This window comes from Pygoscelis adeliae, unplaced genomic scaffold, assembly GCF_000699105.1.
Source record: "Pygoscelis adeliae isolate BGI_AS28 unplaced genomic scaffold, ASM69910v1 Scaffold21, whole genome shotgun sequence".
Classification (NCBI taxonomy): Eukaryota; Metazoa; Chordata; class Aves; order Sphenisciformes; family Spheniscidae; genus Pygoscelis; species Pygoscelis adeliae.
The window spans coordinates 4,821,971-4,842,521 of NW_008824243.1; the positions used below are offsets into that span (position 1 = coordinate 4,821,971).

Here is a 20,551-nt window from a genome sequence, read left to right on the forward strand (position 1 = left end):
TACATCCATTTCCATTGAAATTGTCAACAAAAAGTTGGATCCCAGGGATACTGTGAAATGGGGTATGTTTTAGCCAAATACTACCCTTATTCAGCACATTTTATGTAACAGTATAATCTCTAAGCATCGCTAAAAGCTTTCAGGTATATGTTTGGCCATAACTTAGTTGGAAACATGATTTGTACAATGATTTGGCGCAAACTGGCATTGATGCTTGTGGCAATGTATGACAGATGTCCTGATTGTCTGTTAGTATCAAACTTCTAGGGGCAGAAGTTGACTGGTTTTGTTTAAAAAAAGTTTGACGGTGAGGTAACACACACACAAAAAAAGCCAACAGCAATAAGGAAACAAATTTCTTTCAAATGAACCCAAACAGTCGTGTGGGCTCCAAAATCCTTTTGGTTTTCACCCATTAGGAATAGGCTTGGCTTCCCATTTTGCCCTTGTCCCAGGGCATCTCATTTTTTCATTTCTGGTACCAGTGGCCACCAGGCACTGACCCATCACCAAAAGTCTGGAGGTTTCCCTGCAACCGTGAGGAGTTTCTGGGACATCTGACATTAGACTGGCGTAGGAGTGAAGGATGATACAAAGGGCTGAGAGAGAAGAGGTGCCTCAGAAGGCAAGGATGTGGAGGAAAAGGCACAAGATGGGGTTATTTTGACTGTCAGGCTCCTTTTATAACTTACTGCTGTGTGCCAGCCCTCACAGCATGTCCAGTATTTCAGTATGTGTTACCTTTTTCCTTTCTGCTATTTCTAATTTATTTTTCCCTCACAGTCCACAATTCTTTTCACTGCAATTAAGCACTGTGCCAAAGGGTTTATGGTTTTATTCACCAGATGCATTTTATGCGTAGTGTTTCATTGTGTGAGACCACTGAGTTTGTGCTTTCTGCTTGTTTTCTGTCCTTTCACTCTCCAAAGTCTTTCTGAAATATGCACGCCACTGAGAGAATCTCCACTAACTTGAGAATTGGAAAAATCATAGTTTCAACTTCCCTTCTTTCTCCTGTGCCTTTCTTGACTAGATTCAAGAGCTGTCTCATACTCCGAAATTTTCTTCTGCCTGAGGAGACATACATAAACTGTTATTCTTCCTTTTGATAAGCCAACTGTCTCTCACTCTGAAGAAACTTACTTCTAGTTGTTTTGTAACTCTCTCCAACATTCTCTCTAGTTTTCCACAGCTTCTTAGAAATGTGGACACTGGAACCGGGCACGATATATTGGAATTAATCCTGACAGTGCCACATACTGTAATAAACCTGCTCCCCTACTTCTTTCCTCTGGATACTGTATTTTGTAGTTATATGGGTCCTTTTGCCTTGGCTTTGAGGTAAATATGTCCATTCTGGATCAGATAAAAAATGTAGCTGAGCTAGTTTGCTTTTCCTAGCAATACTCAAAAGCAACTGCCTACGCAAGATTAAGAGGACCAGGTTATATGATACTCTCCCAGCTCTGACCATTTTGAGTTCTGGAACAGATGTGGTTTCTGTGTATTTACTAATATTTGATGGAAATTTTTCCCCTTGTGAGTTTTCCCATCATCTTTGGGAACCCAAATAAGAATTTAGTAGCACAACAACCTTTGGCAAGGAGTTCCACATCTGAGCAAATTGCATGAAGAACTACCTCCGTTTAATTTGCTTTTTAAACTGGCTCTGGCCAGCTTGCTTTATTGCCCCTTAGTTTTCGTGTTGGGACAGAGAGTGAGCAATCAATCCCTACCTGCCTCCTCTAGTCCACTCGTGATTTTTTTAGACCTTTTATCCCCTCTGGGTCATCTGTTTTTCAAACCTGAAGGGTTATAGCTAGTGATCTAAGCAGGGATTCATGTCCTTTTCTTTGTCCAGAGAATCTCTCAAATCTTTTTCAGTAACCATCTCCCGGGATAGAATCCCCTCCTTCTGCAGATATGGTCTGCACTATTGAATGACTGATTTGGTTGTACTATATTTCGCTTGATTTATACCCCTTTTATTTGTTTTCTGTCCCTGTGGATTCTTATCCTTTGCTTTGTAGTGACTGAATGCTTTCCCATTGTTATCCTCAAAGTCGATATGAGTTCTAACCTCCTCAGATATTATGTTATCCCTGCGCCCTTTTCTCAGTATTGAACCCCTACCACCTTCTGGCAATTTTCCCAATATTCCAAGGCTTATAAAAACAAACAACCAACCTCAAAAAAACACACACAAGATCTTTCTGTGATACGGGTTTTATCTTGACTGTGCCCGTACTGCTTTTTTCATTCTTCTGACACTGTTTTTGCCGTGCTGATTCATGTTTTTACTGAGCATGTCTGTAGAAGCCATCACAGCTAAAAGCTTTTGACTGAGTAGGTTGGAAGTACTCCCTTTTTAACTTGCTGGTGAGTGAGTCTCTTATGTCAGACATGCGGTGATTTAAGTAAAATTGTCCTTGTCCTTGCAGAGCTTTGTCTAATAAAATCCAGACTTATTAAATATCCTTTTTTCAGTATCCCGTTGCTGCTGAGCCCCCATGAACCCATTAAAATATCTTAACACAGCTGTACACTTAGATGGTTTCCAAAGAGAGAAGGAAAAACTGGAATGTATGATGTAATGATACATCGCCAGACAGCATAACTCACTGGGATGAGGAGGTTTCTGTACTGTGGAAGATTAGATATTAGTGAGTTTATTAGAAGCTTTTGTGATGGCATTTAAATTTTCTCAAAATGTATGTATAAGTCTTGCAGTTCTGACACAGTAACGGAATCTGCCTCTTGTAACACAAGAAATGAAAATAACTTATGAAGTTGCAAGATGACTGAAAATGGGGAAATTGCTGTCAAACAACTGTGTGGCTCAGTAAAGACAGGAGAAAGGTGATAAGAGGGAAACCTAATTATGTTGTTCAAAATATAATATTTTTTTTTACGTCCTAAGGAAGTTAGGTTAAAGAAAAATATTGGAATATACTTATTTGGCTATGGGATATCGGTGGAATCCAATTGCTTAGGTCATGATCATGGGCTAGGGAGTTATTGGCTGAAAGAACTGTCCTGGGCTTTGCTTTTGTTTTGTTTTTTTGAAATGATAGGGCTTGAACAGCTTGTTTTAAATATTTTTGTTGTTATCACATATTAGCTGTTAAGTGTCAGTGGTGTGTTTTTGGAATTATGCAAGACACATGTTAAAAAAAAATAGTCTCTGACCAGAAGAGCTTACAAATGTCGTGCTTTTTAAAAGCTTTATGTTGTAAGTTAATTTTTCTTGCCTTTGACTCATCACTGTGTTTTGCAGTAAGTGCTAATATCATGGATAGATATTTAGCAGGTATAAATTGGCAAATGACTGTTGATGTCCGTAGTGTTGACTGATAGACACCAATTAAGAATCTGGCCTTATGACAGTGTATTGAAGAAGTCATCCAAAGAGCAGGTGATTGTTTATATAATTTTCTTTTATATCTTTTGGCAACCTTAAACTCTAGTTCATGCAGGCTTCAAGCCAGTGCTGTTGCATAAGGAAACAGTCCAATCCTTGGCCTTCATGGCTAGTGTGTTTCTGTGGCCAAGCAGTAAACCTGAGCAGAGAACCAGTCTGGGTAAAATGATTTGTTTTAATGCGCAGTCACAGAAACACTTCAGCAAGCGCAGAAGGAGGAGGCTGCTGTGGTGGGCAGAAGGCAAGAATGAAGGGCAATTGGGAGAGCATGCACGTAGGATGCATGTGAATCTGTGTCTTTGACAGCATAAGCCACATTAAAAATAGCTTTTAAAAAGCTTACTCATTTTCTTTTATTTGCTTTTTATTTGTTTACGGTAGAATTTTAAGACTCTGTCTACAAGGGCTGCCTGGAAATTGTCTGCAGTTTTGAGAATATAGCTCCTGGGGCAATGCTCAGAGTGGATGATAAATGCAGAAAAGGGGACAGGAGATAGAATTGGCTTCGTAGGGATATTTCATTAAAGATAGAGGAGTCATTAAGAGTAATGACAGAGGAGAGAGGTCCTAGATGCTTTTACTGTTTCCTGTGTCTCTCACTAGCAGTTTAGTTCTCATCTTTCTCTGCTGTTTTCTTTATACACGTATTCTTGGTGGATTTCTGTATCGTCTATCAAGTGAATAGACAGACGCTGCCATTAAAGAGAAGAAGATGCAAGTCTTTTGGTATTGACAAGGGCAAGTCGTAAAGCTGATTTGGTCCCCAACAAAAGAGAATGTGATCTTTCTCTTTATCTTTAATGACTTATGCCTTTTTTTGCCGGAAGCAGCCATTTACTGCCAGCATCTCACAACTCCACTCTGAAGCTGCTGTGAGTTCGCTGGATGCTTCGTCTGCTTTCCCCTAGAGCTAAAGTTTGCTCCTTCCCCCTGCAAGGTGAGACTTTGTCAGCCCCCCCCAGCTGGAAACATAAGTTTGAGTCTAAAACTTTTCTGGCATCCGAACTCAATTCCAAATTATCAAAATTATTTCATCCTCTTCTTAAATAGCCTGCCTGAATAATTGGATGCTATATATTTTGACACTGACAGATTGAGGGGTTTCCAAATGGTGAGAGTGTAGTACTTTGAAGACCTTCATTTTTTGTGTTGTGTTTTGGCTTGGTTATTCTTCAGTCGTACCCTACAGATATTTAAAGAGAAGACAAAGAGCAGATACGTTTTTATCAAAACCTACCTAAGTCAGGAATTGTAATGATTTCTAGAGCTTCATATGGAAAAACATAATTTACATGGTAAGATCATACTTATTTATTGTGTCAAATCACTAGTCACCCACAGGCCGTTTTATGAAAACAAAATACATGAAATGACTGTTTTGCTGGGAGTAGGGAGTACAGGCATCTTCTCACCCGTATGGAAATTACATGCAATCAACCCCAAATCTCAGGTGGCCAAACAGTGTAAAACAGCGAGTAACAGAACTGCAGCGTTTGATTTATGGGCAGCTGAGCACTGCAGGCAGCTGAGACTCCTCCTTAGCTTTGCAGCGTCTCTCATTTTTGCGAAGATGATTACTGCTGCAGAGATCTGTTGCTGTCTAAGGGTCTGAGCTGGTTTTGCATACCCATGAGGTCCTCCCTTGGTGCCATTGTCACTTTCAGCAGCTAGAATATTCTGCCTTCATCTGGATAGTGGGGAAGCTAATACGCTGAGTGGCAAAATCATGAAATGCAAAATGTCAAACCCAGGTAAAACATGACAAATCAGGTAGAGCAACATTGGAAAGCTGCTTATCCCACAACTCATGAGCCCTCTTTTCCCACCTAAGTTATCAATAAAAGGAGCTTCTATTAAATAGGGTGGTCCAGCAGCACAGGGCAGCAAATGAACCAAGGGCTTGTGAGTTTCCACTGATCCTTCTGCTAGTTTTACCTGCAGCTGGGTTTTGGGGTTGTTTTTTAGTTTCGTTTTTCCCCAATAAAATTCCTCACTGTTGTAAAGCTGTGTGGTTCCCATTCCAAAAAGTTCTGTTAACTCATGCGACCTCTGAAGGAATTAAACATGTTTTGCTTCCTAAACGGAAAGCCGCTAGAATATTTACATAGTGAAGTAGTCTTTTAAGATTTATCTCCTCCTTCCTCCTGGATTTTAAAAGAAAATAAATTCCACTTGCTTGAAGTTGATTTTTGCTTTAATATTTTTAATGATGTGTTGAGGACAGTGGGCTGGAAGCGCAGGGATTAGAGTGCTAGGTTCTTTTCTCAATTTTGTCAGGGACACGTGTTAATTCAAGTAAACCCTGACCCTCCTGTTCTCTTCCTCCCCAGCGCACTCTGTTTTCTATTGTGTAAAAGATGTCTAATGATACACATGGCTTTAGATTCTTACAGGTTTATTTAATACTGAAAATAATGCCTTTCACAGAAATGCAAACCATTTTTTCTTGGGTTTATTACACTTCCTCTTAATTCCTGTAGATCCTTTAAATCACATTTTAAATGTCACTTTTGAAGCACAATATCATGTGCGGTGTTTAAAACTGAAAAAATGATTTTTGTACTTTCTTCACTGTCCTCCCATCTGCCAAAACTCGGGCCTTTTGCAAAAATCAGCAAATTGACGTCAGTTCATTTACCCTTAGGGACAATAAATTATTACACAGCTTAAGTTATAAAAATAAATAACTAAAGAGGGTGGAGGAAAGAGATGGAAAACAACAAAAATCTATCACAAACTCTCCCTGGATTCTGAAGAATATATGATTATAGCATTAAAATGTCCAAACAATGCAACCGAGCAGAAGGCGTTAGAGCTTGGGCCTTAGCTGGCTCTGCATTACGCAGCATTAATGTTTTTATAAAGCCTTTAGAAAGCTCAGAATTGACCTGTTTTTATTATTTTTATTGGCTCCCTTGATGGTAGACAAATGGGGCTAACCTGAGGCCAACATAACCAGCAGGAAATTTGGGTCATGGGTAGTTACATTTTTAAAACTTGTGTTTTAGGGTTGTTCAATCAGGGTAATTGATTGATTGTTAGGCGGTGCAGGGAGCCCCTAAATCATCAGAGGTGGCCAGATAATGACAATCTGCCAGTGGATTTTGTTTGAGGCAAATTTCCCAGCTCTCTGTGGAGCCGTGCTCCGCAGTGAGGCTGCAAGTCCCCTTTTTTTTCATGCACGCTCCAATCCAACTGGCCTGTTTGGACAAAATAGCCTCTGAAACTTGGCAGTTGCATTTGAAGTCCTCTGTAGTGCCATTTCCCAAGAGATAAGGGAAAAACATTCCAGAGAAGTTCATACCCCAGAAAGACCCTACGTGCGTTCTGAAGTTAACGGTTTATTATAGCGCTTTAATTTTTTTTTTTCTCTTTCATTTTTACTTTGAAGATAAGAGGTGGCAATTGTTGCTTTAAGTTGTTGAGTTTTAGCCCCCCCTTCAGTAAATCATCCTGAAAGTTTAGACCCAATCTTTTTTTTATCATGTATGTTTGAAAGTTTGCCAGAGGTGCTGTACACGTGTACTTTCAGGAGCTACTATCCTCAAGCAGGAGCTGTTGACCCTACTTTTTTATATGACCATGTGCATCCTCAGTGCTCCATGCATTTAGATAATTCATGCATGCAAAACAGAGCTTTTTCAAGAACTCATCTTTGGTGTTGTAGGAGCATGCTATGAGATATTTAGGGATGGGGTGAAGTAGAGAGTTTGTGTATTGGGAGGGGGGAATAGATGATGTTCAATAATACGTGGCATAGGACTTACCTCTTCTTAAAAGTGAATTCAGATTAATATAGAGTGAAGTTTGTCATCTGTTCCCTAATAACTCCACATGAAGGTTAATCTTCAGTTCTTAGATTTTTAGGAATGATTAAGCTTTTGTTTGTTGCGGGTGGCTTCATCCTGGTAGCTGCATACCTCTGAATTCCTTGAAGTTTTGTCTTTTTCCATTTTAGGATCTGGATGATCTGCTATTTATTGTACTGGCATACAGATGAGAATTTGTTTGTGTCACTTTGCAAGAAGAGAGCAGGTAATACTGAACTGAGGCAGGGCTCAGTTGAGATTGGGAACCGACTGCCTTGTCTTGAGGGTGGCCCAGCTGCAGCATATGCCAGACTGGCGCCAAACACTATAGACTTGCTTCCCAGGCAGAGCAGCGCCTGGATTTGCTGTGCATGTGCTTTAATGCTCCCTGCCCAAACACACACAGAGTGCCAACCCCTCCCAGCTTTCTGAATGTTCCTTTTTGGCTCCCAAATGCTTTTGACCACTGTAGCTTTGTAATTTACTGCTTCAAGTCCACAGTGTGCACTTACTGTTAGGTTTAGCATGTGGGTAGTTAGAAAATTCTTCTCTAAGGTATGTATTCTAATAGGAACGCAACATCTGACCACATTAAGGTCCCTTGAAAGATGGGTCCATGGCAAAACTGGTATGTGAGGAACAGGGTGGGGCCCAAAGTCCGCAGAAGTGCTGTCTCCTATAGCACAGGCTGGAAAAAGGTTTCTTGAGAGCTTGAGTAATTCGTGCTTGCTTTATGATCGTGATCTATAGTGGATTGGTGTAGGTGTAAAAATTACGGTTCACGAGATGCTTGTTAGTGTTTCAGAGATTGTCAAAGAACAACTAAAACAAAATACAACCAAAACCAGGACCCTCTGATGTGTTGTACTGAGTACACCAAGAGATGAAACTTTCAGTTTCCATGTTCCTAAAGTTAGACTCTGAAATCCCTGCCCAGGTTTCAGAAGAAACTACTCAGTTGTCAGAAGAGCTCAGAACTAAATTAATGCAGTTAAAAGCATGGATAAACCTAGTTGCATGATTTTGTTAATGTATAAACCTGTGTCTCTCTCTGGTTTGTTTGTTTTGTATTTTATTTACTTATTGTGAATCTATTTAAAGGGTATATTATTGGCTGTGATGACTATTTACCATGACCAGTCGTTTTGAAGTTACTGTAGTAACAACCAAGAATAAAAGTTTGCAGACTTGACTTACTGGATTATAGAAGATTCAGTGTTTCGCTGTACGCTATGTATTGACGCACAGGTTTTCACAAGGAGCTGTTTGGCGATCACAGGGCAAGGGGCAGGGTACTGAGGGTGGCGTTGCAGGAGACCTCTTGGATGGATCTGACTGATCGCCACCGTCAAGTGGGGAAGGCTGTGCTTCTCTCCTCCCGCACCTCCTTCCCCGCACAGCAGCAGCAGCAGCAGCGTGCTCCTCCTGCTTGGCCCTGCTTCTCACCTGATCCCACTGCTGAGCTGCAAACTAACCCACAGCAGAAAACTCGCGTGTGGAGATATCATGTGCAGGTGTGTGTGAGCAGCGAGGGTGGCAGTTTGCTGCTATGATTAGTCACTCCGCTGTCCTGAGTGGCAGAGACCCGCACGGATCTAAACCCCAGCCCTGGTGCTAACGTGATGTGGATGTCAGTGTGGCACTTAAGGGGATTCGTGGCTGAAGTCTCCTTTTTACAACCACAGGAAAGCTGTACGGACACCTCTCCCACAGAGATGAGAAGACGCAAGTGCGATTTCAACTACTGAGGACCTAGGACATGCCACCATACTCTCAGTTTCCCCCTCCTTTTCTCTCCCAGCCTTCTTCTTATATACACATTATGATCATCTTTCAGCCTCACAGTCACGTAGTTCTCCCCGCTTCCACATGGCCTTTACCTTACTCACCTCACAGCATGGATGCGCTGTGGGAATGAGCCTGACCTGCCTAGCAAAGAAGGGTTTTTTGGTGTGGAAGACCCCTGTTACATGCCTTGAGAAGCTGGCGAGTGTGCTGTGAAGGAGGCAGAGGGAGAAGAGGGTCAGGGCACATGCCAGGCAGGTGATTGCTGCGCTGTCCTTGCTCCTGTTGTACAGCTCCTCTAGGAAACCACGCTGGTCACTTAAACCACACACTTCACAGGTGGTTCCCTCTGTTTCTAGTTTTCTGGGTTTCTGACCTGAAAGCATAGGGACAGGTTTGCAGATGTGCTGAGAGCTCGCAATAGCAATTGAAGTCAATGGGAGCTGGGCTTTGAACTCCCTGCTCAAGTACAAAATCAGGCCCAAGGAGGAGGACCAGAATTTAGAGGAAGTGTTTGACCTTGTGTTTGTACCATTTTTACCCATATCGCAAAGATTGATGCTCCTGTCCTCCCATCTTGCTGGTACGTGGAGAAGATTTAATCATCAGGCTTTTCAAGTGCTAAGAGGCTGCTATCATGAGTGCCTAGGAGAAGACTTGTAGGAAACTAATAAATTTGCTATCTGAGCAGCAAATATGTCACAGGACGTTGTGCTGACAAAAGAGAATGCAAATATTGAACAATGTTTCATTAAATGAGCACGGCTATTATGAGAAATAATAACTTGCAGATGCAGGCAGGAGTATGTCTGATGTCTGATAAGCACTATGGGGTCAATCTGACATGATCTTCCTTCTGTTTCTCAGACTATTGGCGAGTCAGAAATGCCCAGTGTTTTGAACCAGTTCTTGCCAATGATCAAGTCTTACAACGAGAGGACGAAAGATGATTATACCTGCGAGGACTTCCTTGTCTTGCTGGTATACATGTATTCTGTGGTCGGAGAAATCAAAAGTGGAAAAGAGCTGGACGTAGCTGAAAAGGAGGTGAAAAAGGCCCTAGTCAAGGCCATTTGTGATGAGCCAGAGCCATCTCCTGTGTTGCAGAAAATAACAGGTAAGATTCTGCTTGTGTAGTGAGAAATTGGATGCCTGTGAACGTGGGAACTGGGAGAAACATATAAAAGCGTCTTGACTCGTCTGCGGTGCTGAGGGTACATGAATAAGCACAAGGATTTCCTGTAGATTTGTTCCATCTCCCATGTTCATATATGCCAAATGCTGACAGGCTGTCCTTGAATAGTGCTGAGTCTGATGAAAGCTCTATAAGTTGTTCTTTTTGTTAAAGGTTGGCTAAGTTTGTGTGTTTTCATAAGGTAATCTTTTCCACAATTTCTTTCATTGATCAGTATAAAGTTGAGCCTGGGAAGTCAAAATTAATCCTGGAAACATGTTCAATGAACCACAGTTGCTTTGTGAATACGAGGAGCTGGCCTGTCTGGCATAAAAGAAGAAATGTGTCTAAAACCAACATTGAGCTTTTTGCTGAAATGACATGAACATTAGCCTTTAAAAATAGCACGCTAAGCCTTTTTTTAGATGAGCACTCATAGAGTAGAAAAGCCCTAACCTTTAGCTGCTGGTGTCACATTTTGGAAGAAAATAGTTGTTAAAAAACGTTCATTAAAATGAATGAACTATGGCTCGAGGGTGGCATATCTGAATGGCAAAAGGGATCTTGCTTCCTGTTGTCACTTTTCTCAATATTTACTAATAGAGAGCAGGTCATTGACCAGGTCACCTTTGAGGTAGGGAGCATATGAACATAAATCAAAATGTTGTAAGGAGCTTACAATTGAAAGCCTTTGCCAAGAACAAGCCTAAGTGGGGAGTCTCAAGGGCAGCGGAGTAATTCTGCTGTTGGTTTTTCTGGTATTATTCCCTGTGGATGCTTCTGCTTCAAAATACCAGTGTGGTCTGACCGGTCTGCTGTTGCTTTGAGTGTAAAATAGTTCAACGGTTAAAAGACTCTTACTGCAGAAATGGGCATGTTCAGTCATATTTGCACTGTGCTGTTATTTTAATACTCCTGGCCGTGGTGCCACAGCGTTCCAGGCTTCTTGTAGACTTTTGCTCTCCTGTTTTTCAATATCTTGTCCACTACGTAGTGCTTCCCTCACAACTTCAGCGGTGTCTTCTACTGGATATGGTGCAGTCATTTCTAAACCTCCATTTTCATATTTTGGCTTTTCTCCTATGATCAACAGTGTTTTGGATCACAGTTTTATGAGTTTCCCTTTGTTGTGGCTAACATAAGTATGGGAAGATTTGAAGTCTCTAAACTTCAGTCAAGTACCAAAGAGAAGCTGCATTCCTGTATACATAGATGCTTCCCTTGTTGCTCTCTATGACCCTCAGGTTATGTAGTTGCAAGCACAGATGGAGATCAAAATAGACATTGTGCTTGTCTTATGTTTCATAAACTGTCAATAATTCAATAGTTTTTACAAATATACTTGTATGCTTGATTTCCAGTGTGCAAGTTTCCTAAGTAAAAGTGAGTATCAGGGTGTTTGCTCTCAACTTCTGGGCAGATGAACAGGTGAATGAATGTTTCAGTACAAAGATTCTTCAGTTTATGAAATAAAATTACTTCTGTCTTTTTACATATTGGGCGGACTATTAGAAGCATGGTGGGTGTCTGAAGTACGGCATTCATCTCCTTAGGCATAAGTATTCACTCTGTTATGTGGGGCATCTGACTATGAAAAAGAGAAAGCCTTGACATTGTGCAAGCACTGTTCAGCAACAGCCAAAGCATTCGTGTGTTATCAACACAAGTTTAGCCACAAATCCAAAACATAGCACTGTACAAGTTGCTGTGAAGAAAGTTAACTCCGTCCCAGCCAGACCCAGTATAGGTAGTTTCAGACCAAGGACGTCATTATTATGTTATGAAGTTAATTGCATAACACAAAGCCAAAGTGCTTGCATCCTTCTATTCCTGTATCTGTGTGTTTAGCACAACCATGTTTGTGCTTTCTGCACAACTGTGTGATAGTATTTCCCCTTGCTTGCATACTTTTTTGGTTCATCAGCATTCTTTGTTTTCACATCGTGTTTAGAATGACAGTTCTTTTGACTTATTCATAAAAGAGGACGAAAAATATTAAAACTTATTGTCATGACCAAAAATAAGGATTGTCTTGGGAGGAAAGTACAAAACAGAATTTCTAGGAATACCCCTTAGTTAGTTTTCAAGCCTTTATTCATCCAACAGATTGCTTTCTCAGCATTAGTGGAATTCGCTGAATTTGTAATTTGCTATATTTGCAGTACCGTTGAATTGGGAAGACTGAGAAAACGTGTACTCTTCCTTGACCTGTATTTTGCCAGGCCTGTGTTCTACATCCTGCTTCCCTCTGAATCTTGAGTACCTTGCTCGCTGCTTGAGAGGCAAAGCAAGTGAAAACGGTACGTGCACCCACAAGCTTTCTTTCAGAGACACAGCAGGAGGACTGACTTTGTAGCAGGGCTGAAAGTCGGGGAATAGATGGCAGTGCCAGTTTCCCCTTTTGGTACAATGGCAGATATAACGCTGAGACATCTTCTGCTTCCAGCAGAACATGCTATGAACCACAGACCGGCTATTCCTTTTAGCAGGTACAGGTTGGCCTGTTTTTACAAGATTGGCCCAGCTCTGCAAGTTAGCAACAGCCACGGGTCTGGACAGGTTGTGGTCCGGACCTGCAGTGTTCTGCCCTCATTTTACTCTAAGTCAGAAACAAGAGGAAACCTTTTCTGCTCTTAAATGGCCACAGAAGTTAATTAGACTAAAATCAATTTCAGTAATTCTTGGAATCTCTCATTCATGATCAGAACAAAGCAAAATGTTCACGGTCTTTTATTTTGAGTTTTCCATCAAGGCAAATGATAGGAAGAATGTTAAACTGGACATAGCAGGAGAGAAAAGTAAGCCAGTTACTGGGTAGATTCAAGACGCTGCCTGCTGGCTCACTCCTCGCCTCCAGGTTCCCATGTGGGACCCGAGTTCCTGAATATTCAATATCCATTCTGCAGTAAATCTGGTCTTACTAAGGAGCTTAACCTGCAGAGCTGCAGGTTTAAGTTTCAAACCCTGCTAGTCATGCATGCTTGGACAGTTTTGGTTATAGCAACAGATAGCAAAATTCATAGTTGCCTTTAAAAAGGCATACAGAAGTAATACTATGTAGGCTGCAAAACCAAGCACTTCAAAGTTGAGAAATGCCAGTAACTCAGTTTCCCATGCAACCATCATTTGACTCCTGTGTGCATTGTAGCACAGTCTTCAATTTTGTGATTATATAGTGTATTTTCTATGAGCCATGGCTGCATTCAGTGTACAGACTGAACACCACAGAGAACCAGAAAAATATAGCTTCAGTTATTCTTACACATGATGAATAAGTACTAATAAAGTAAGTGAGACTCTCTGTACGATATTCAGCAAGTAACTTTCTCTGGGTCTCAGTTTGCAATTCATGAAGTGGACCGGCACTCTCAGGTTTGTGTGACTCATTTTGGAACTTGAAGAAGAAAAGCATTAAATTACATTTTCAGGTATTAGTGATTACATTTCTTTGAACAGAGAGGACTTTGTGCTCTGCTTCCCGGTACACCTGGTGCCTGATGTTTTGGTTTTAGTTTGGACCCAACACTGGACTAAGGCTGTTTGGTCAATTTAAGCTGAAATTAAAAGCCGAATCTCAGCTGTGGCTCTGAACTGCTGCCTAAACCTTTTGCTTTCCTCTTCTCTGCAAAGCATGGAAGGTGTGCAGTCTTGACAGTTACACATTTTTGTTGGTTTTATTTGTTGCTCCTATGGAGTCACTTGAGAAATAAAATGCAAAACCCTTGTAAAACTTTAGAAAACTTGACTTTTGAGGTCATGTCATCAGTCGAAGTAATAGCCGGGTTTATACAAGGTATCTTTTATTCCTATTAAACTTGTTAAATGTAAACTTACTTATGTTTGCCTGAGTCTATGCGTATAGGAAATCTCCAGTGATGTGACTACTTCACAGAACTAGTGCAAACCTCCCCCAAAAGACGCAGCTCATCAGTGCACAGGGGGTATTTATGCTACATCTGCTTTTTGGTGTTATCTAGTGAAACTGGATTAGTTTTTGCAGTACTGGAAAAGAAAGCGATTCTCGGAGATGTTAGTCTATCCATCCAGTTGGCCACACTGGATTTCCCTGATGTAGCCTGGATGATTACAACCCTCTGCAGAATACGTTAAGATGCAGCACTTGTGTAAGCTTATATTGTGAAAGAAGTGTAAGCACTCACAATTTCCTGGCTGTTGAGTGTTAGGCTTCTCAACCTTATTGTTGCCTGAACATATGTTTTCCAAAATATTTGTACAATAGCATTCTGCGTTTATGTAACACCTTGTTTCACTGAAGCACTAAAAACATTCTGGAGCTGTTAATTAAAATGAAAATGCAACACGTTAATCACCCAATGAGATTTAAGAAATACGATACAATTTTTTTGCATGCATAATAATATAAAAGTATATTAATGGTGTTGTGTTCGATGGAACTGTTAAATAGTACGTGTTGTGGTAGACTATCTTAATGCCTTTGGTAATAAAACTGAATGTAGCAGTTCCAAGATTTCTTCTGGGTGTAATTTACCACAGACATATGTTCTTCATCACTGTTTCCAGCAGAATGTTACAAATTGGAGGGGAAACAGAATAGACCAAAACATAATGGAAAATGATGCTTTTCAACAGAATGCTGGGTTTGGGGGCATTTGGGGGGGATGTCTTTTTGGCAGCTGTTTAAAAATAAAAAGTTGTAAAATATCATATTTATTTTATCATCTTATCTGTTCATCTAGTTTTGTAAATGTCCATGTAGAGCTGCGTACAGCTACAAACATATGCAAAAGTAATGCTAATAGAACCGCAAACCAATTAAAAATCTATTTTTTCAGCTGCACCGTTCTCTCTTTTTCATCTGCAAATCTCTGTGGGAGCTTTCCAGAGCAGATCTGCCTTTCGTGGTGTGCTCTGGAGGCCAGCAGGCCAGCCGGGCTGCGGGGCAGCCAGCTACACTGCCCACGTGCAGCAACTCTCAGCTGGTAGGGCTGTAGGTATCAGTTGTGCCCTCTCGAGCATAGGTGTAGCAGGAACCCTCTTGTGCCAGGAACTGCTGTTTATCAGCCTCTAAAAAGTGAAATTTTTAATCATAAAGTGGATTTCTGGACTTTTTCCTTGCTTTTTCTAAATTCTGTGTTGGGTTAGACACACGGTGTCTTGTCTGCTTCTGCTTCCGCTTCCGATTGTCCTCAGCACACCGTTCTTGGGGGAGATGTTGCACATTAATTAGGTTACACATTAATGAAGGTATCATTACCTTACTGCTAGCGTGGCCTAAGTGTCATAAATGCTAAAATCAATCCCGGTTTTTCAGTAAGCATTTACATTCCTAGACAGGGACGGCCAGTTCCTTCGGAGGACAGACACACTCACTTTTATTTGACTGTGGTCTTGGCTTCACTGCTGGTTTGGAGCAACAGTTTCCCAAACCTGGTTATATTACGGGTAAGTAGGGATGAAATTAGGTCCTTGGCTGATCAAATCCTTTAGATTTGATTGAATGTACCACCTGCCTTGTGTAGGAGAGGGCTTCCCCAGCTTCACAGTGGAGGTGTGGCTCAGGAATCTGCTAGTGATTTCTTTTTTCCCCACACGCATTCATGCAGTTCAGGAAAATATTGTGAAACTACCATTGTTTAAAACCATAAAATCCAAGAGGAAATTCTGAGTGATTTTAAATTTTCCATGCTTTTATCAAGAGTATTTTCTATAAAGTTAAAAAAGTTTCCACAAGTTTAGTGAAAGGCTAGCCCTATCCCTCCCTTGTATAATAGCGTATTTCCAAGTAATCCATGAGTTTCACAATAGAACTGATGAAAAAAAAAGTAATGACTTGAAGAAAACATTTGCACTTTTTAAATTTTATTTTGCTGTTTATTGAGAGTTTAATCCTTACTACAAAGAGACTTTTTTCACATGTTCTTAAAATCGAAACACATTATTAATGGCAACATGTAGACAAATTAGAGAAGGGTTAATCTGGTATTTCTATGTAGTGTAGGTATTTAAGCTGAGAACTATAACTGGCTCTATTTATCTGAAATAAAATAAAGCTGCAACCAAATTGTTTCTTGCTATCATTTAGGGAAATAATAGAACAATCAAAATTAAATATTGTCCCTTCTGAGTTTTCAAGGATTACAAAATTCAAAGTTCTGTTCTTTATTTTGAATATTTAGAGAAGTCTTAACAAGCTGTGCTGTCCTCCAGGCCTTCTCAAGAGCTTCCATTTTGCCCGTCCATGCTTCAGGAGCTCTGCATTTGCATTGTCTGCACAAAAAATAAGAGCAATGCATTAGCAATGCTGGATCCTGCTGGGGCAGTCCTGCAAGTCTGGGGTACAGGATTTGGGTTTAAGGATTGCTCCTTGATTCCAGGCGTGCGTGGGAGTCTGGCTGCCAGTAGGTTTAGTAGATAGGGATCAGCTCCCCACCAGAGTGAAGGTTTATAAACTAAACTGTTTATGTTAAAAGTTCATAGAGTGGGTTACAGAGGGTGGGGGAATACCTCAACACATCAAATAGCTAAACATTTTGAATGTCCAGACAGGCTGCTCTCTGAAATACTGATTAGCTGCTTCTAGTCCTTGATGCTAAAGGGTCATTTTCATGCCTAATGTTAGCAGGACAGCTTTGCACTCCAGTTTGAATTTGGAAGAAGACCTGTTCCCACCAGGTTAGGCTGTTGTATGTGCATGATTAGAGGCTATGCTGTTTGGGGAATCTGTTCTGTCCTGTAGCCTGCAAGTCATAACTGCTGCTCTGTAATGAAGGCAAGTGCCAGAAATGCCACTGCGTATGGTCTGTGTAGAGCTAAATCTGCTGTGATTTAGAGAGGAGCTGTAAATGCTGGTCTGCATGGCTGTGCAAAGTTCAGGGCTCCTGCCATCGTCATGGATGCATTACAAGAAAGAAAAACTTTCTCATAGTGTGGCTCCACTCAAATGATAAAAAACAATGCCATCTCAGATTATAGCAAAGTTTCTTTCTCTTTCTCCCATGCTCCCTGTGTCTCCCCCAGTACTGAGGAGATGGTCCTTGCCCTGCAGAGCCCTCCCGGGCTGGCGTGCAGATAAGGTGCGGTTGGAATGAGTTTTCCCTTTTGCGTTGGATGACAAAATGTAGTCTCTGTTGATAGAGCTAATAGCTTCATCCTGCCACAGTGCAGACATTATTACTGCAGCCAGATGAAACCCAGACCCTTTTCTCCCTAGTTCTGAAATGGGAGTTTGATGCTCAGGAGATGTTTCTTTTTTTCCTGTTGCCCCAGCTGATTTTATAGACATCTAAAATACCCCTCTCTCTGACTGGCAGAGGGTGCGTGTAAGATGACCTCCTGGTATCTGTCTTACTTTCTTGATGCGTTTTGGACACGATCCAGTGGAAAGTATTTGTGGTCCAGCAGTCCCAGAGGATGGTGGATCTGATGTTCACCTACCAGGAGCACCAGGAAGACATAAGCAAAGCTGCTTCCTGGCTGGGCGAGAGGGACTGCGTAGGGAGCTCCTGCGGTTTAATTAACCCTGAGATGCTGCCACTGCTGCAACACTTCAGTCCTTTGCTTCATGGTAACAGAGCTATTGTGAAGAAAGATCACTTCACATGTCCCAAGATATTAATGTGATTTACACAACAGTGCCAAAAGGATTGTTGTGACCTTTCTGCAAAAATGGGGAGAAATGGGGTACACACCGAAGCACTGACTCTGCAGGCACGGAGTACGCGTCCTAATTTTTGTCAGCTCTGTTTAGGACCCTTGAGCTCTCCAAGACCTCAGTACCTCTCCACTGTGACCTTTCAAAAGGCTTCTTCCCATTTCTGTTCAAAATCCGTGGTTGGCAAATGGAAGACGAGCGAGCTACATCAGCGGTCGCTGACTTCAGGCTTTGTATCGCTCCCTGGGTGGATTCCTGGGCTATTTCTCAGCTGGGAAACAGTTTCTAGTGAACTGTTTGGGAGACAAATTGTTTGTTCTAGCATTCTAGATTAATTTATATCTAAATTTGCATATGGTTTTTTTTTGCATGTCTTAAAAAAATCGGGCATATCTTAAAAATCAGTATTAAGCTGTGGTACTAGAGGTGAGAAAATCAGGCCACTTTGTGCATATGCAGGGATATTTTGTTTGGATTTCATGATGTACATTAAAATGTATGGTAGAAGACAATCCCAATGGAAGCCCAGTGGTGTTGGGGGTTTCTTTAATTTTTTTTAAACTTTCGTATGTTGTCTGTTTATTTTGTCTTCAGCACCTGGTCTCAGTTGGCTCCAAACTAGATAGTAATTTTCATTGAAGTGTTTATAACATGAAGTCTTTTTTTTTCTTTTTTAACATGAGACATATGCCTGCAGCTCTGCAGGCCGCTGTCTCATTGCCAATTTAGCAGGACAGCCAACTGTAACAGGAAACTGATATGGTGCACTTTTCATTAATGATTCGTATTCTTTTTCAGCATGCAAATTCAATAGCATTTAGAAGATGCTCCTAACATCAAATATCTCTTTGCTTTAAGAATAAAATGAGAACAGAAGCTGCTTTAGAATTTGGCACCTTTTTTAAAGGTACTTGTATATGTATGTGGCAAGGCTAAATCCTTTTTTTCTTCTTTCCATTCAAGTCACTTCCTTGCAAAACCTTAAAAGTTTTGGCATATTGTAAAATTATGAGTAAATTCTTGCTGTTTTGCAGAGCACACCCAGCCTGGCAAACCAAAAATGGTGAAGTATTAAATAACTGTTAAATTGGGGGGGGGGGGCGGACCCAAGGACAAAAAAAGGACTTCTTAGTGGTCACCACCCATATGACAGAAATCTACTGAGGTTTGGGGGTTTTGTTTTTCTTTTGCACACAGCCACAAATGTTCAGGTGCTTGCTGTAGATTGCAAATTTTTGCTTTGTTACATTTGAGTGCCTTCTTGTAAGAGTTCCTAAGTATTCTATTATAATTCTTGTCAATTTGGTATCTGTTTTAAATACCACTCTGTGTGCTGGGTCTGATGGCAGGAGGACAGAGCATTGCCTCCGACAAGGCAAGGAGGAGTAACTGTCAGCCTTAGATATTTCTAGTTGTTTTCTTCAGCTCACTGGTGGTGGTAATTCTCTTGTGCTTACCATGAGATTTCATCAGAGGTAAATTCTGTATTTTGAATTTTGGGTAGTCAACCTATTTCAGGCTAGCAATCTCCATGTATTTTAATGATGATGCAATATGTTGAAATCCAGTATTTCAAGAAGCAGTTGAGCCAAGCCGTAAAATGGAGTCATAAGGCTGTGCGTTATCGCACTGTTAAACCAAAAAAATCTTTTGAATAATTGATTATAACCCATCTTTTATTTTGCAAAACCTTTGCTGTATTGGTCATCTTAACATCTCAACAGCAGAACCAGGAATATAAAAATCACACTGAAAAGCATTTCTAGAATTTAATAAATAGCTCAGCAATTTATAGCTTAAACATACATCACTTGTCCATGCAGCTCACTAGGCAGCATGCCCTAATTTTCCCCTCTTCGTCCCAAGTTTTGGAGACTCATGGATTTTGGCTCTGGAGGTCTTCTTGTTCAATCATCCATTATAGTCAAGATAATTTGCTTTCACATATATTGTATTTCAAGGGTCAGGTTCTGCTTCTGTATAAATCAGTTTGAAAGCATACAGTGCTTCTCCTGCTTGCAACAGTTCTGGGATCAAGCTTAAGGGATGGATCAAACTATCGTGATGTGGTCCATGGGTCAATTCTGATATAAGGGGATAAGCAGGATTAAATATTTGCATTGATCTGTCAACCTCGCTAATACAACTTTTTCTTAATATAACAATTTCCATACCTTCCTTAGAATTGTTGTTAGTGTGACAACTGTTTTGTTTTCAATAACATCTAAATATCGTCAGATATACAGAAGTTCAAAAGTGCTACCTTATTTAAATGAATACTTTCCCACAAATCTCTTCATGTGTACTCAAGCCCTTACTATAAACCTAACAGGCAGATCTCTCATGGTCTTGAATTTTAAATCAACATGGAGAAGGTGCTCTCATAGTCCCTTTCTCCCTATTTGTTCTTGTTTAGTTTTAAATTTTATAGTTGAGTAAATGTCACCTCTGGTGGTTAAAGTTCAGGTCAAGTTACATTTTGCTGTGACCTTCCTGCTCTCTTTTGCAGACTCTGGGACTGTGGTTTGTCAAGACAGGAAAGTTCACAGATCATAGCCTAAGGATTATTTTTTTTCCCCTCTCTTTCTTGGATATCCTTTCGTCAGGCAAGGAAAGTAATGTTTGTAAAATTGGATTGAGGGAGTTCTGTTAATTGAGAGTTTTGTGTAAATAACAGTGATGTTTGTGCCCTTAGAAAGCATTATGCGTCGTTGAGACTGGTTTAGAAC

The 20,551-nt window shown here is 40.7% G+C and overlaps 1 protein-coding gene across 1 annotated transcript in view; it reads left to right on the forward strand.

Moving 5' to 3' along the window:
* SCFD2 (sec1 family domain containing 2) overlaps positions 1–20,551 on the forward strand; it is a gene marked incomplete at its 5' end in the record, with an annotated part of 203,370 nt that overhangs the window by 79,115 nt on the left and 103,704 nt on the right. Inside the window, one exon of the mRNA XM_009335213.1 lies at positions 9,883–10,132. Within this exon, the coding sequence (XP_009333488.1) occupies positions 9,883–10,132 (250 nt within the window). The remainder of the gene's footprint in view (positions 1–9,882; positions 10,133–20,551) is intronic.